General features: G+C 36.7%; 1 protein-coding gene across 1 annotated transcript in view; it reads left to right on the top strand.

Annotated features, from left to right (window-relative positions):
• The window catches only part of Nos (Nitric oxide synthase), a 30128-nt gene that overhangs the window by 13968 nt on the left and 1369 nt on the right, over positions 1–14791 (top strand). Inside the window, exons 2-16 of the mRNA XM_065318202.1 lie at positions 1–140; positions 5039–5201; positions 8457–8548; positions 10073–10212; positions 11749–11890; positions 11996–12170; positions 12223–12519; positions 12572–12669; positions 12806–13055; positions 13132–13355; positions 13435–13609; positions 13669–13824; positions 13887–14121; positions 14178–14558; positions 14636–14723. Of these exons, the coding sequence (XP_065174274.1) occupies positions 1–140; positions 5039–5201; positions 8457–8548; positions 10073–10212; positions 11749–11890; positions 11996–12170; positions 12223–12519; positions 12572–12669; positions 12806–13055; positions 13132–13355; positions 13435–13609; positions 13669–13824; positions 13887–14121; positions 14178–14558; positions 14636–14723 (2756 nt within the window). The remainder of the gene's footprint in view (positions 141–5038; positions 5202–8456; positions 8549–10072; positions 10213–11748; positions 11891–11995; positions 12171–12222; positions 12520–12571; positions 12670–12805; positions 13056–13131; positions 13356–13434; positions 13610–13668; positions 13825–13886; positions 14122–14177; positions 14559–14635; positions 14724–14791) is intronic.

Here is a 14791-nt window from a genome sequence, read left to right as displayed (position 1 = left end):
GAAACGCCGTGCAGTAACGATTTGTGTCTTGGAAGTTGTATGACATACTTAAATCGAGATACTAATGAAGTTCGCACAACAGATCAAGTCCTGGAGCAAGCTAAAGAGTTCATCGTGCAATACTTCACATCTATCCGAAGGTAAAATGTGTTTTAAATATATAAAAATGTATTTTTATAATGAAACTTTAAGTTGTTGACAGTTAAACATACATTTTTGTTATTTTATTATTAAATATTCAAAAGGTTGTGCTTTATGCGTGCGAATCAACAAAAAAGTTGAATATTCATAACGGAATTGAAAGGTCAAAAAAGAGGTTAGGTTTTTCTCTGCGCTGAATAAAATATAACACTTTCTGACTGCATGAAGGGTGTTCATTTGGAGTTTGATGTTTTCGCAAGAGGGTTGACATAATAATTCCACACTCGAGGCAAAGCTCATGAAGTTTTAAATTTGCGCGCAAATATTAATTGTGTTAATACGCGCGCGAGGACTGTTTACGAGCGCGCGGCGTATGAAAAATTGAAGCAGGAAGCATGTAGCGACGTTAGGGATAATTTCGTTTAATCAAGCCGACCCGGCGACCCTCAAACCGCCGCCGGCAGGCGCAGAGAGGAAAAAATTATACGATTTACTTCTTACTTTGCTCATTTGAGATAATGGGGGCAAGAGTCATTCGGGTAAAAGAGGATATACACCGGTTGTGCATGCAAATAACCTAAAAATGTAACGCGGTGTATATTTGGTTGTATATCTATGTTGTGAAAACAGTAGGCATTGAATATAGCGAGGAATGATAATTAAAATCCTCTTTATATTTGTCGTTTGTCCTCAAAACGTGGAAAATACAGCAAATGAGCAAAATGGCGTCGGATGACAATATCAACCATAGAAATCTGCGTATTCTATTGTATTTTGTTTGTTAATTTTCCTGCGTTTTGCATGTTTAGCATTGGGGCTAAATTTTCGTTGATTCTACGCGGGATTAAGCAACGCAGAAGAATTGAGGTGAAAATAAAAGTTTCGTTTTTATTTAATTTAAATTAATTCACCGAAACGGAAACAATTTCTTTGCTGTGGCAGACATTTACTGACCTAATCAGACAAATAAGTGTTTCGGGTACAATTTCATTAACATTTATTTGTTTTATTCGCCAAACACACATTTCTAGGTTATAAACGCGACATATAACCTTAAAAGCAATACACGTCCATCATTCGAGTTCAATATAAACTTCATAACCTTAATATTCAGGTCAGAAATGTTCTTTCTGGTCTGCAGCCAAGAAAACGAAATAAACGCGAGAGCACATATTCCACCTAATTCGCCGACCGTGCATTGTCTCACCGAGCAGAGTGCTCCATGCTTTATCAGTTATCGCGTGTAACAATGGCAATGTGCTGCGGCTACTTTATTAAGAGTCATTCCACGACGACAATGGCAACACACGTCGTTAGTTGACGACGCATTAAAAAAATTATGAAACCACTAAGTCACCACAAGACACACAACAAAACATAACCTCAACACTTTTTCCTAACCTAGTTTAGGAGAAAATACTTCTTCAATGGGTCATTAACAGATAACAGTCTAACCTAAAAGTTAAGAGGAGATAGTCGGTAATAATGTCACGCAAAGAAAGGTGAAGCAGGAGAAATTGAGCAAATTAAGGAGAATTTCATTCAGGAGTGCGATTTGTATGCGGAAAGACTCCTGGTTCGTAATCACTCAACGGGATTTTGTCGTATTCGTACTCGTGGTTCAAGTCGTGCCCACTTGGTGAATGCTGATGCACCTGATCGAAATTATATACGCTTCACGTATTAATAGCTTGGCAAAATGTCAAAAATTTGACAGAAAAATAGAAAAATTTAGTTTTTGATGATTTTATCCACTGAATATCAAATAAATAGTAGTATATTATGTTTTAATCGAAAATTGTAAGAAAATAAAATGTAATAGATACAGCTCTGTATTTCCGTCTTGAGTTGAGCACGGTGAGAATGTTGCCAGTCATGCATTAAGTGGTTTTCGTCTCGTCGCGCTTTTTTCTCCATTTCACATTAGTTCTGTTTGGAAATACTCTGCTGGTCTCCTCAGCCGGAATAGGAAACAAGGAGTATTTAGATGGGGATCAAATCTATTTTCCCATTAAGCTAAACCTATATCCTAAAACCCTTTTGCGCTTTTTCACAAGTGTTTGTTAATTCCAACATCAAAGTGACAATTACAATCGGTGCAATATAAAACTATTTCCCACAAAAAAAATTAAAAAAAACAGGAAAATTCAGTTTGTGACAATATGACTGTTCAAATAGTAATATTTTTATTTGATCGACAATCAAATAATCAAATCAAATACCATATAACAAATAACCCCAAGGCGTGACATTACAACTAAGTGCAGAATATTGATATTGCAATGGCGTCATCGCTTCGAGATGCTTCAAACACTTTTAACACTTTTATTCGCCGCTGATAATGCATTCTACCTGCGAAAGTTATTTTAGCTCGCAAAGGAAATTGAAAATGTCAAATCTGCATCAACATTTAGACTCGTTGCGTCACGTCTTTTTCAGAAAAATTAATGGAATTTTAAAATTCAAAGATATTCGCATAGAAATATTAAAATTTAATTTTAATGATAATTGACGTTATGTCCATCGATTATATACTTAATGAAGCATTTTGATTTGTTTTGTGATGCTTGGTTGGTCGTAATTCATTCGAAAGCTTTGATTAAATTGATATATTGCTTTCTGATCGCTTCAAATAATTTTATTTACGAGAATTAAATGGAAATTCCGCGTAAATCTATCTGATATTATAAATCTATCAAAATATAATCGTGAATAGCCCTTTATTTACTTTTAATATTAAATTTGTCGTTCAGAATAGCTATGAAACATGTATAACCACAATACACGCGGCGCGCACAAGTTGCCTACCTTTAAAAACACAATGAAAACAGCAAAACTGCAAACATTGCAGTGCAAAATGTCACATAACATGCGCATTCCAGGAAAGAGCTATCACAATCATCATCATCAAAGGAAATCACCCTTGTATGGCTTTTCGCCGAAGTCAAAGTCAAAAGCGCCAGCAAGATATACACGCATTAATTAATATCGTAATAATGATCAACAATGTAAATTGAATAACATCAAGCTTCGAATACCCTCGTTCTGTAGGAAATTATTCACATAATAATTAAACCAGTTGACAAACAAAGATATTAGGTATTTTCGTAATGATGATTTAAAATTGTTGTGTTGTTTAAGTTTATTCGTTTCGATTGTAAATGTGAATGAGGAGGTAATATTAAGATAATCGTCGCTTTGAGATGAAATGATCACTTAGTAAAGTGGTTGTTGGTGCAAATCCGGTGCTAACAAGTCAACGATGATAGCCTAATTCTAAGTGCTTTGCACCGCTCAATGTGGATAATTCTATTCCGAAAGCTTGCGATATCGATCCGTTCCGCTAATATCTGATATTAAGCTATTCACATTCGCACATTACTATTATTGATGTATAATTGATAGAATAATTTAGTTAGACTACATTAAGATATGTAGAAATGTTTATTTTTGCTCTAGGGCGAAAGAATATAATTTTATGCAGTGAAAAAGGGTATATAAAGAAAAATTTTAAAAAGAATTGTTAATTTTTGTAATTGGTGTGTAAAAAGTTGCCTAACACACATAATTAATATATGCTTGTAAAATACTTGTATATAAACATAACAAAAGTTTGAAATATTGAAATGTGTAAGCATGTTCGCATTATTGACAAAAAATACAATTTTACGAGCTTACACCATCGATCGAAGTGTTTAAAGATAAATTATAAAAATGTGTGTCAATTAATCACATTGGTGTGTAAAAAGTTGCCTATACTACAAAATTAGCTTCTTTACTTGTATATTAACATAACCAAAGTTTAAATCGTTGAAATGTGTAATTAAAACCACACAAAATATAAATTTACGCACTCCAAAGCTAAATTTTAAACACTAGTGTCCAAAAATCAATTTTCAGCACTTAAAAACCACAATTTTACACATTTATACCAAAATATATAAAAATTAATAAAAACTCTGATTATTTATGAATACATAGTAACAAATGCAAGCCATAAAAAGAGCCAATCATAAAATGAAAGTGCAATCGATGCAATCGATAAACTTTTACGACCCAGCCATCGGTGGGGTATGATTCAGGTTGATATTTATTTATGTTTGTTTAAAAAACACTTTTATTACCGCCGTAAAACATTCACACTGGCAATCTCTCTCTATCATTGTTGTAATTTTATTTTATTGCGCATTTGATCTTTGAAGATAATCCACGCGCGCTGTTTGCGACAGACAGCGCGTTTGAAAATATTCGCATGCCACTTAATTTGACGCTGATTACAGATCATTACGCCGCAATAAAAATGGTTGTAAAAGCCTGCCAGCACGGATTTCGGAATTGCAATTAGGCCTAATTGAAAATTTCAAGACAAGCAATCAGATAGAAATATAAATGTCAATTTGTTTGATTTATTCCAGTAGAATATAGAATTTATTTCTTTTAATAAAATTTATTTTTATTTTTATATTTATATGTAAAAATATAGTTTATGGTGTAGTTTTATTACAATCAAACTATAATAGAGCTAGTTTATGAGTTGTTTTATATTTGGAATGGAAATTGAATGTGTAAACCAAATTAAAGAAAAATATTAAATATTACTGAAGTTTGTAGTAGTTTTTGCTGTTTTGGAAGTTTTTTGCTTTTATTTCGTGCACTGTGCACTTGAAATGAGCAAAGTTGAAGCTTTCAAGTCCACATGCAAGAAGTCTTGGAAGTTTTGTATTTTTAGTACTTTCTTTACTTATACTACACATATATAGTCACGCCACGTCTACTAAGTGTGAATATATTACAACAAAAAATTACTTTTTTCATAATTACTTAAAACTATTAAAAATATCTCAAAATTTCTTTCATAAATATTAACAAGAATTAATTCTGTAATTATTTGTTTCAGATTAAATAGTCCTGCACACGTGGCACGCCTAGAACAAATCGAAAAAGAACTCAAAACAACCGGCACTTATCAACTGACAGAAACCGAGCTTGTTTTCGGCGCAAAATTGGCCTGGAGGAATTCAGTGCGTTGTATTGGCCGTATACAATGGTCAAAACTACAGGTAATAAACCTAACCTCAAACACAAATCCTTAAAATCCATCATTATTTCCACTTTGCGTTCAAAACTTGAGTTGCAAGAAGAATTCTTCTACGAAGACGCATTTCAAGCTGTACCTTTATAGTCGTATGAGTATAGTAGTAGTGCTTTTATATGCAAAGCTTTATTTAGCGTCGAAGGACGCGGATGATCGGTAATCCTTTACGAAAAGCCAGGACAAATGCACCAGCATCAATGTTCTCGCTGTCTTGTGTTGTATATTCATGAAACTCACGCAACTCAGCCTCATACATTAATTACTGACGCTCAGGACGCTCACAACGTCCTAAGAAAGCATATTATGTTTCAGCGGATGTGACTTCCGCGATTTAAATTTGATTTTTCACTTTCTTTGCACTCGCTGAGTGGAAAATTTACACAAAGATTTTTTTCATGATTAAATTAATGATTCATCAATGTCACTTGGATTCTTTCAGAATGTTTTAATTAAAATTTCAATGCATAGACAATTTTTAATTTGAATCGATCGCCACTTTTAACAACCCTTGTGTTGTTGTCAAAAAGATTCGTAAATTGAGAGATGCGGCCGCATCCTAACATGCTTAGGATTTTCCTTTGCTGCGGGAAATTCCTCGCATGGTTAGTTTAACACGGAAACCTTTTAATCTACTCTCCAGGTGGACCAAGTGGAAGCGCTGGAAGGAAACGGAAAAGAAGCTGAAATAAAACTAAGGATTTAGTATGTGCAAAGGACGCTTTTTTCTACGCTTTATTTTTTATTTGGGTTGTTTGCGCATGTGCGGCCAAAATAAACAGGAATAAATTCAGGCACAGAAAAAGGAAAGAAATTTTCCTACAGTATGTTAAATGTGGTATGTTTTTTTGACGAAATTACGCCAGATTTACATAAAATTTTCAAGCATTTTTAGTGTCACAGCATACGCGTAAAACGTTTGCCTTCTTCTCTACTTCTCTCCACTTTTATTCGCATCTCTTTGGGGGATTTATTTGGTATTTTATTTATTGAACGTTCAAATCTACCCGTGCATGTAAATTTTATCAACTTTCTACCTTCAAACGTGCGTTTCTTTTTTAAATTCTATTTTGCCACTTTTTCAAAAGTTCACCGCAAAGTTTCAGTCATTTAATCAAAATTTACGACTGTGAAAGTATTTCGTTTATAAATTCACCTCCACATTAACAAATGTAGAAATTTATATTAAATATTGAATAAAAAGTGATGAAAACACGACACAAGGGAAGTTGTAATGTGGTAAACTAAACCGGAACATTAAAAGAACCGCAACGCCAAGCGAACGTGCGGAAACCTTTTCATTCAAGCGGAAAAATGAAAAATGTTAGATTTAAATTTTAGATAACAACGTCGTTGCTTTGTTTACGCTGTACTCATGTTAACATACTGCATACAAGATCAAAGTGGGTTAAAGTTTTATTTTAAAATAGTAGCATCACATATAAAACCATTTTTAGTGTCAATTTGTGTCATTGGAGTATAAAAAGTTGCATAACCTACGAAATCAACCTCTTTACTTGTCTATTAACATATCCAAAGTTTTAACGATGACACTGATTAGTTATTTGTGTATAGGACGTGTGAATAATGCTTTTGTCACCGCGTTTCATCAATGTTGAAATGTGTAATCTTGGTCGTGCTCACCGAATAATTATTACCAAAGCCGAAATGTGCACAGACGCGGATTGGCATTTACATAATTAGAAGTGTCTGGCAGACAGAATTCTATTGTGATACAGAACATAACCACAAACTTTCTTTGTCGCCTTCTTCGACAAAAAGTTTAGGTCTAGGTGTAGATAAAGTCTCGTTTCAAGTCCTAAAGGATTATCTGGTATTTATTGGGTGAAGAAAGGTCTGATAACACTCATAAATATTCGATAGACAAAAAATCAATGTGTAGGCAACCAAATATACAAATGTATTTAACCACAGCACAAAACAAGTTGTGCAAGTTAAGTTGCGGTTTTGTACGAATACGAATAGTGTTACAAATGTAGCACAAATCACATCACGTAAAGCAAGATGGCAGCCATCAGTTTTGCGGCGCGGAAATGTAAATACCTTTGACCCAACTCAAGTAGTTTTTGGTTTGTTCGCCCGGCACTACACAAGTTAAACAATGCCAAACATTCCTGCTCAATGTAGATATAAACTAATATTCCAAATATCAAACGGATTAAAATGTCAATTACATCAAAAATGTAGCGAAATTAATTAGCATTTCGAGTGATTTGTGTATTTCGTGCACGAATGCAACAACGGTGCGTTGGGTTGCAGCATATTGTGCATTGCTAATCATTCAGCGGGATTCGCAATCCTTGTATGCATGTATCGCGTATTCATGTAGTGTGTATGTAAAGAGTCAAACGCAGTCAAAATTGTACGTCAGCGTGCGCGACGCACGTCGCTTCTCTTGTTTGTCGCTGTCCGTTATGCGGATGATGGCTGCCTTCGTGGGCTGAAAGCCGCAGCTTGCCACTCACAACGCTTGCGGAAAATAAACATGCATTTTAAGAATAACAAACGCCTCGCTTTGCATACGCAATACAACAACCAAAATCACTAAATACGCCAATACTCAAACCCGCACACTTTTTTTTCATGTTTCGACCAAATATTCAACCAAAATTCTCTAAACAGTTTTGTAATTTTACTATAATCATCACACAGATGTGTATGGTTATTACGTAAGAACTCTATGAAGAGTTTTTTACATTATTACGTAGTAAATGAACACAGAATATGAATGCTTTTAACCGCATTGCGCATATCGGGTTACGATTATTATTCAACATTTGTTCTTCGTTGTCTGGCGCACTCAATGCGTATGCAACGCTTGCAGTTTTTACAGAATTGCGAAAATAACAATTTAATTTTTATTTTCACTACGATACCAAGTAGATATTATGATATTATGAGTTTCAAGATGGTTTTGTTAAATTGTTGCATTATTAAAACAATTTTACTAGTTTAAGTAACGTACGCAATTAAAGTTTTACGAGATATTAAATTACAACATTAGAAATATAAGATAATAACATTTTTATTTGTTAATATAAAAATAAATACCTTGTATTACAATGTTGTTGGACTCCAGTTCAGGAATTACACATTTCTAGTACGAAAAACAAAAAAATTAAACTCACGCATTTTACATTCCCGAAAATACTTCACCGATTTGCAGTACATGCGATACTAGTCAAATATTTTATATTTTCAGGTATTTGATTGCCGATCCGTAACGACGACGAGTGGAATGTTTGAAGCACTTTGCAATCACATTAAATACAGCACGAATAAAGGCAACATTCGGTAAGTAACACGAGTTCAACTCAACTGAACACATCGCTTTTTCTTTCTATAATAAAATGAATAAAATACTGTTAGTTTCGCGATAACAGCGACCGTCACTTGCAGGAATGCTGTTATTGTTTACAATATGCCGATGCATTCGATTTTATCATGAAGGTTGCGATATTTGATACGGAATCGGCTAAGAAACAATCACAAATCGAAAAATAACAATATTTTACAAATGCAGAAGAAATTATACGTAAAACTACAAATATGCAACCAATCATACACATTCCAATCCATAGTAACGTCATACAAATAAAAATATAATGAAAAAACGTATGTTCGGTGCTATACTGCAACTCAACCATAATTTTTCCATTTCCAGGATGAGATAACCCATAATCCTAATACTCTTGCCATCTATTATCAAATGTCAAAGAAATATAACGAAATGTCACCCCTTGTTGGAGATATTTGTGTATGTGACCAACTATACATCCCTTTCGTATTACTCCGCATTCACCACAATCGATTAATGAATCCCAGGTAGAAATATGTACACATTGAATCCTCTCTGCTCTTCGCTCCTTTCCCTCTCTTTCCCGGCTTCATCACCATTGCCATTTCGTTTCGCATCCGCTTTGTCGCTTCCGTCCGTTATTAATTCATTAATTAACGCCGATACACTCACACGTACTCAAATTCCACCTCCACTGCATGATGGTTTATAACCTAATGCCATGAATCGCAAACAACGCCGCAATACGAGTACGTGCGAGATGTTTCAAAGGTACTTACTTAATCGACGCAAGAACTTAATTAATGATGACGTATTACTATTTATTAATAAAGCTCTCCGAGGGATGTTCGGTTGTGTTTACATGACGTAGCTAATTTATGGACACTTGCTACTTGCACGCGAAAAAAAGAATTTTAATCGGAGGTAATTAATTAGTTTAAATTTGGGCCGGTGTAAATTCAGGACGCAGATGGTGATATAATGAGCGTGTATTAAAGAATACATTTTGCGGAATTAAAAACACGGAAATTTTAAAAAATTACAAATGTTTGAGTTGCGGTACATGTAGCGAACATAGCAAGTGTAATTTATGGATTTTCATTGAGGAAATTTATGTTGCGAAAAAAATACTACACTTGTTTGGTGAACAAGTCACAGAAAAATAATAAATCGTCGTTAACTGACGCCGTTTACATAATCGTTATTCGTACTAATCCGATTTGGGCCCGCCACCCAACATACACACACGCAGCTTTAGTCTTCTCGTTCGGTTCTTCTCCCTTTTCATTTTCCGCCGGCGTGCTTGGCTGCATACGTAATGAAACCCGTATCGAAGTATCGGCTTTGAGCGTCCCTTTTCTTCCCCCTTTTCTTCTCGCCAGCCGCCAGACGAAACAAAAGCTGCGTGAGATTCAAACACTATTTTGTAGTTTCATGATTTCTGCGTCTCGACCACAATATAACCACATTGTGGTCACAATTGAAACTAAAAATTAATTTAAACTTTTATTTCTCTTTAGATCGGCCATTACGATTTTTCCGCAACGCACAGATGGAAAACATGACTTCCGCATATGGAACCAACAGCTAATCAGCTATGCTGGCTGGAAACAACCAGATGGCAGTGTCATCGGTGATCCGCAATTTGTCGAGTTTACAGGTATGCTAAAAACTACTAATCTAGGCAACCAACATTGTATGCAATAAATAATAGGTTGCATATAATACGTAAAGTTGGAAAACAAGCAGATAAAAACAGAACCCAGTTGTTGCAAGTTTAAATTCATAATTTATATCTATATGTTCTCATCGCGCTGGCATTTCAACCATTTACACCACGCGTATATGTTTTAATAACTCGTTTGCAAACATATTTCAATGTCTGCCGAGTTTGAATTGTATTTTCCAGAAACCCACAACTTTATTTCACTTCCGCGCCGATTCTTACATTTTAGTTCGCTCGCTTCCTGTTTGCCCCGCATTAGAAACTTTTGCTATTTAGAATTTCATCATACAGCACATTACGTTGAGGATTTACTCTCTGCATGCAAGAAAATTAATATTTATTTGCGTTACTTGAATGATTTTAGATTTTATACAAGCTTTGCTTTGACATGCGGTGCTTTATAAGTCTGATGTCAAGCGGGGAAAAAAATTCAATGTGCTGCTCTATCACCGCCTCCATTATCATTACTATTACCAACATGCATCAGTCAAGTCGGTTGAATGAATGATAATACATTAGGTGCGAGACATTTCCGCAGCTGCTTCATGGCCGCCCGGAGTCTGGCAAATTTATAGCGACGACCAGTGATAAAAACACACCACCCACACATGTGTGTTATATTATAGTGCAGTCTATTTGCAGGCCGTAATCTTTTTTACGCTCGCATCATTTTCCGATCGATTCTGTTTTCTATTGTGTTATTATTTTCGGCAGTCAACACATTTATAACACTGGATGGGTTGTGGGCTTGAAGGCAATCAGACAGCTTTAACGACTACACATTTTTACTCAACTTATACTCGTATTGTTGGAGTGCAATTACGGCCGGATTCTTTGCTCGCTTTAATTAGTTCGGTGCGCGGTGGAAATATGCAGTCAGAGGAGATTTTTCAAAAGTGCGCAGAATTTCATTTCGGTGGTACATTTAGACACGTTTTCCACGCTTGGAATTCACAATACACGTCATTGCTACTTGGCTACAATTTAAAACTGTTTATTTTATTTTTTACACCCTAGATGGTATCAATTGCGCGTTACATAACCTAGAAATGGCGTGTAGTCTATGCAAAGTTTAATATCTCATAATATTTACACAACTAGATTTGTTATGCAATAACTAGACGGTAATAATATTTATAGTTAGCGATTTCATCAAATATTCAACATTAAAACACGTGAATTGTCCATTATAATAAATATTATTACTCTACATGCGATGTATTCACTAAATTCCGGAAATTATTTCTATAAAAGTGATATTTTCGTAGTTCTGGCACCATCAACACGTTGTTGAATGGCTAGGCAACCCAATCTACATTATGACCATGCCATTCGATTATTCAAAAGCAATATAAAAGATAGTTGGCCGTTGAATGTGCGGATATTGAATAGTTATTATCCTGTTAACCTGACCGCGGCCATGAAAGCGTTCAAACTGAAAAGCGGGACCACTTTATCTCGTGCTTTCAGAACTGTGCACAAAGCTGGGCTGGAGAGGCGCCGGTACGAAATTCGACGTGCTCCCGCTTGTCCTCCAGGCGAACGGACACGATCCGGACTACTTTGACGTTCCACCGGAGCTGGTCCTCGAAGTGCCACTCAAGCATCCCACGTATGCGCACTTTCTTATTCTTTGAACCAACGATAATTACGTCAATTCAAACCTAACCTCATCCTAACCTTTATAACCTCTTTTATCGCTCAAAATTTGATGCAGATTAGAATTCTTTGAGAAAATGGAGTTGAAATGGTACAGCGTGCCGGCGGTGTCAAGTATGCTATTCGATTGCGGAGGGTTGCAGTTCACCGCGTCGCCATTCAACGGCTGGTACATGAGTACCGAGATCGGCTGTCGTAATCTATGCGACTATTATCGATACAACATTCTTGAGGTAAGACCACGAAGTTCGGTCGTCGGATAGTTTGTGAGTTGATGCTTTGTAGACGGTTGCGCACGGAATGGGCCTGGACACTCGGTCGCCTGTGTCACTATGGAAGGACAAAGCAATGGTTGAGGTTAACCTCGCAGTGTTGCATAGTTTCCAGGCGAAGGGTGTAACTATAGTTGACCACCACACCGCTTCGGAATCTTTTATGAAACACTATGAAAATGAGCAGCGTTTACGGAGTGGTTGTCCTGCTGATTGGGTATGGATAGTCCCTCCACTTTCCGGTTCTGCTACGCCTGTCTTCCATCAAGAGATGGCGCTGTATTTCATGCGTCCTAGTTATGAATACCAGGTAAATTAATATTGAATGTTTGATTTAAAAATTTACACGTTTTGAAATCAAGGATCCGCCGTGGAAAACGCACGTGTGGAAGAAAACTCGTGAATCCGGAAAGGCGCTACGTAAGCAACCACGGAAATTCCACTTCAAACAGATTGCGAGGTATTTCTTTCCATTTTTTTCTTTTCTTTTTTGCTTCATTCTTGTTAAATAATTCGCATTGCTAACTAGCTGGCACTTTTGTGCGCAAAGTTTTTTTCTTCTTGCGCCTGTTAAATTCTCAGTTTAATGTTGTTAGGGCCGTCAAGTTCACATCAAAGCTTTTCGGCAAGGCGCTCTCGAAGCGAATCAAAGCCACAGTGTTGTACGCGACCGAAACCGGCAAATCTGAGAGCTATGCGAAGAAATTATGCGAGATATTCGGGCACGCATTCAACGCACAAGTCTACTGCTTGTCTGACTACGACATTACAAGCATCGAACACGAAGCTTTACTTTTGGTGGTCACGTCTACCTTCGGTAATGGGGATCCACCCGAGAACGGCGAGGTAATCACATTCCTTTGCGTCAATTGTGTCAATCGATAACTAATTGATGATTTTTGTGGTTTTTTTCGCTTCACAGGAATTCGCTAAAAATCTCTACGCGTTGCGAGTGCACAATCCAAGCGGAAGTGTTGTTAACGGTGATGAAAAATTACGTCAAACAATGGCGTCGTCGAAATCTTTCATCAAAGCCAACAGTCAAATAGACATCAACGTGCGGAGATTGGATCGGTACGATTCGGTGAAAGGTTCTGTAAGTGAGACGATTCTAGAGGATGATTTTGGTCCACTTAGCAACGTCAGGTAAACATTCTGTTTGTTTTTCGGTTAAATTGTAGTGTTTTAACGTTTTTCCCGGCGCTTTTTCGGTGTTTTTGTGTAGATTTGCTGTGTTTGCGCTCGGTTCAAGCGCCTATCCGAATTTCTGCGCGTTCGGGCAATACGTCGACAATCTACTCGGCGAATTGGGCGGCGAGCGTTTACTTAAGATGGTATCTGGTGATGAAATGTGCGGGCAGGAGCAGGCTTTCCGCAAATGGGCGCCGGAAGTCTTCAGGGTAAAGTTGTTTACAATTTACAATTTGCAATTTGCAATTTACCAAATTGGATTATGCAGGTGGCATGCGATACGTTTTGTTTGGACGACGATAACACATTTTTGGAGGCGACGATGACGCTGCAAACGGAAAATCTCTCCGTAAATACGGTGCGTTTCGTCGATGAAAAACGTGTCGAATTGACGCAATCACTGGCGAAAATCCATAATCGAAAGGTTGGTGTTGTTTATTTTTTAGACACACAAACGTGTTAATCATTTACTATTCCGTTTCGTAGGTGCACGCGAGTAAACTGCTAGCGCGTAAAAATCTGCACGGCGAAAAAGCCGAACGCACCACGCTGAATTTGGTGTTCGAGTGTGATTTGCTCTACAATCCGGGCGATCATTTGGGCGTGTTTGCTCGCAATCGACCCGAGCTCGTTGACAAAATTCTCAACAAGCTCATCCGCGCTGAGAATCCCAATGAAGTTGTACAACTGCAAGTATTACAGGAGAATCACACTCCGAATGGTAAAATATTTCAGCCAAAAATGAAATTATATAAATTATACATAATTATATTCAAGGTGTTGTAAAAACATGGGTGCCACATGAAAAGATCCCAGCATGCACTATTCGGGAACTGTTTTCGGAGGTTTTGGATATAACAACACCGCCTACACCAAATTTATTACAGCATTTCTCATCGATAGCAACGAATGATGAGGAAAAGAAACGTTTGGCGCTGTTGGCGACTGAATCCGCTGCGTATGAAGACTGGAGACATTGGCGTTTTCCTAATTTATTAGAAGTCCTCGAAGAGTTTCCTTCGGTGAAACCTGATGCGCCATTGTTGGTAGCGCAACTCAGTTTGTTACAACCAAGATTTTATTCGATTTCATCAAGCAAGAATATTAATCCAGGGCAGATTCACTTGACTGTAGCTGTTGTAGTCTACAGGACACAAGGTTACAACATAACCTCATTTATAAACTTCTCATCTTTATATCTATAATAATATGTTCTTATTTTTATTTATGCTTAGATGGTGAAGGTCCAGTTCATTATGGCGTATGCTCCAGTTTCCTCCAAGATGTCCCGGAAGGCGAGCACGTGAACCTATTCGTTCGAAGGTAGCTAGATACGACGTCGGTGTATCTGTGTGCTAGCTGTGGTGTCAATATGCAAATTACGATTGCAG

This window comes from Atheta coriaria, unplaced genomic scaffold (genome assembly GCF_025399875.1).
Source record: "Atheta coriaria isolate IRGN ID8LTWV9N9 unplaced genomic scaffold, Caltech_Dcor_3.1 hic_scaffold_3_pilon, whole genome shotgun sequence".
Taxonomy (NCBI): Eukaryota; Metazoa; Arthropoda; class Insecta; order Coleoptera; family Staphylinidae; genus Dalotia; species Dalotia coriaria.
The sequence above is the reverse complement of the archived record's forward strand: the minus strand, read 5'-3'. Positions and strand labels throughout refer to the sequence as shown.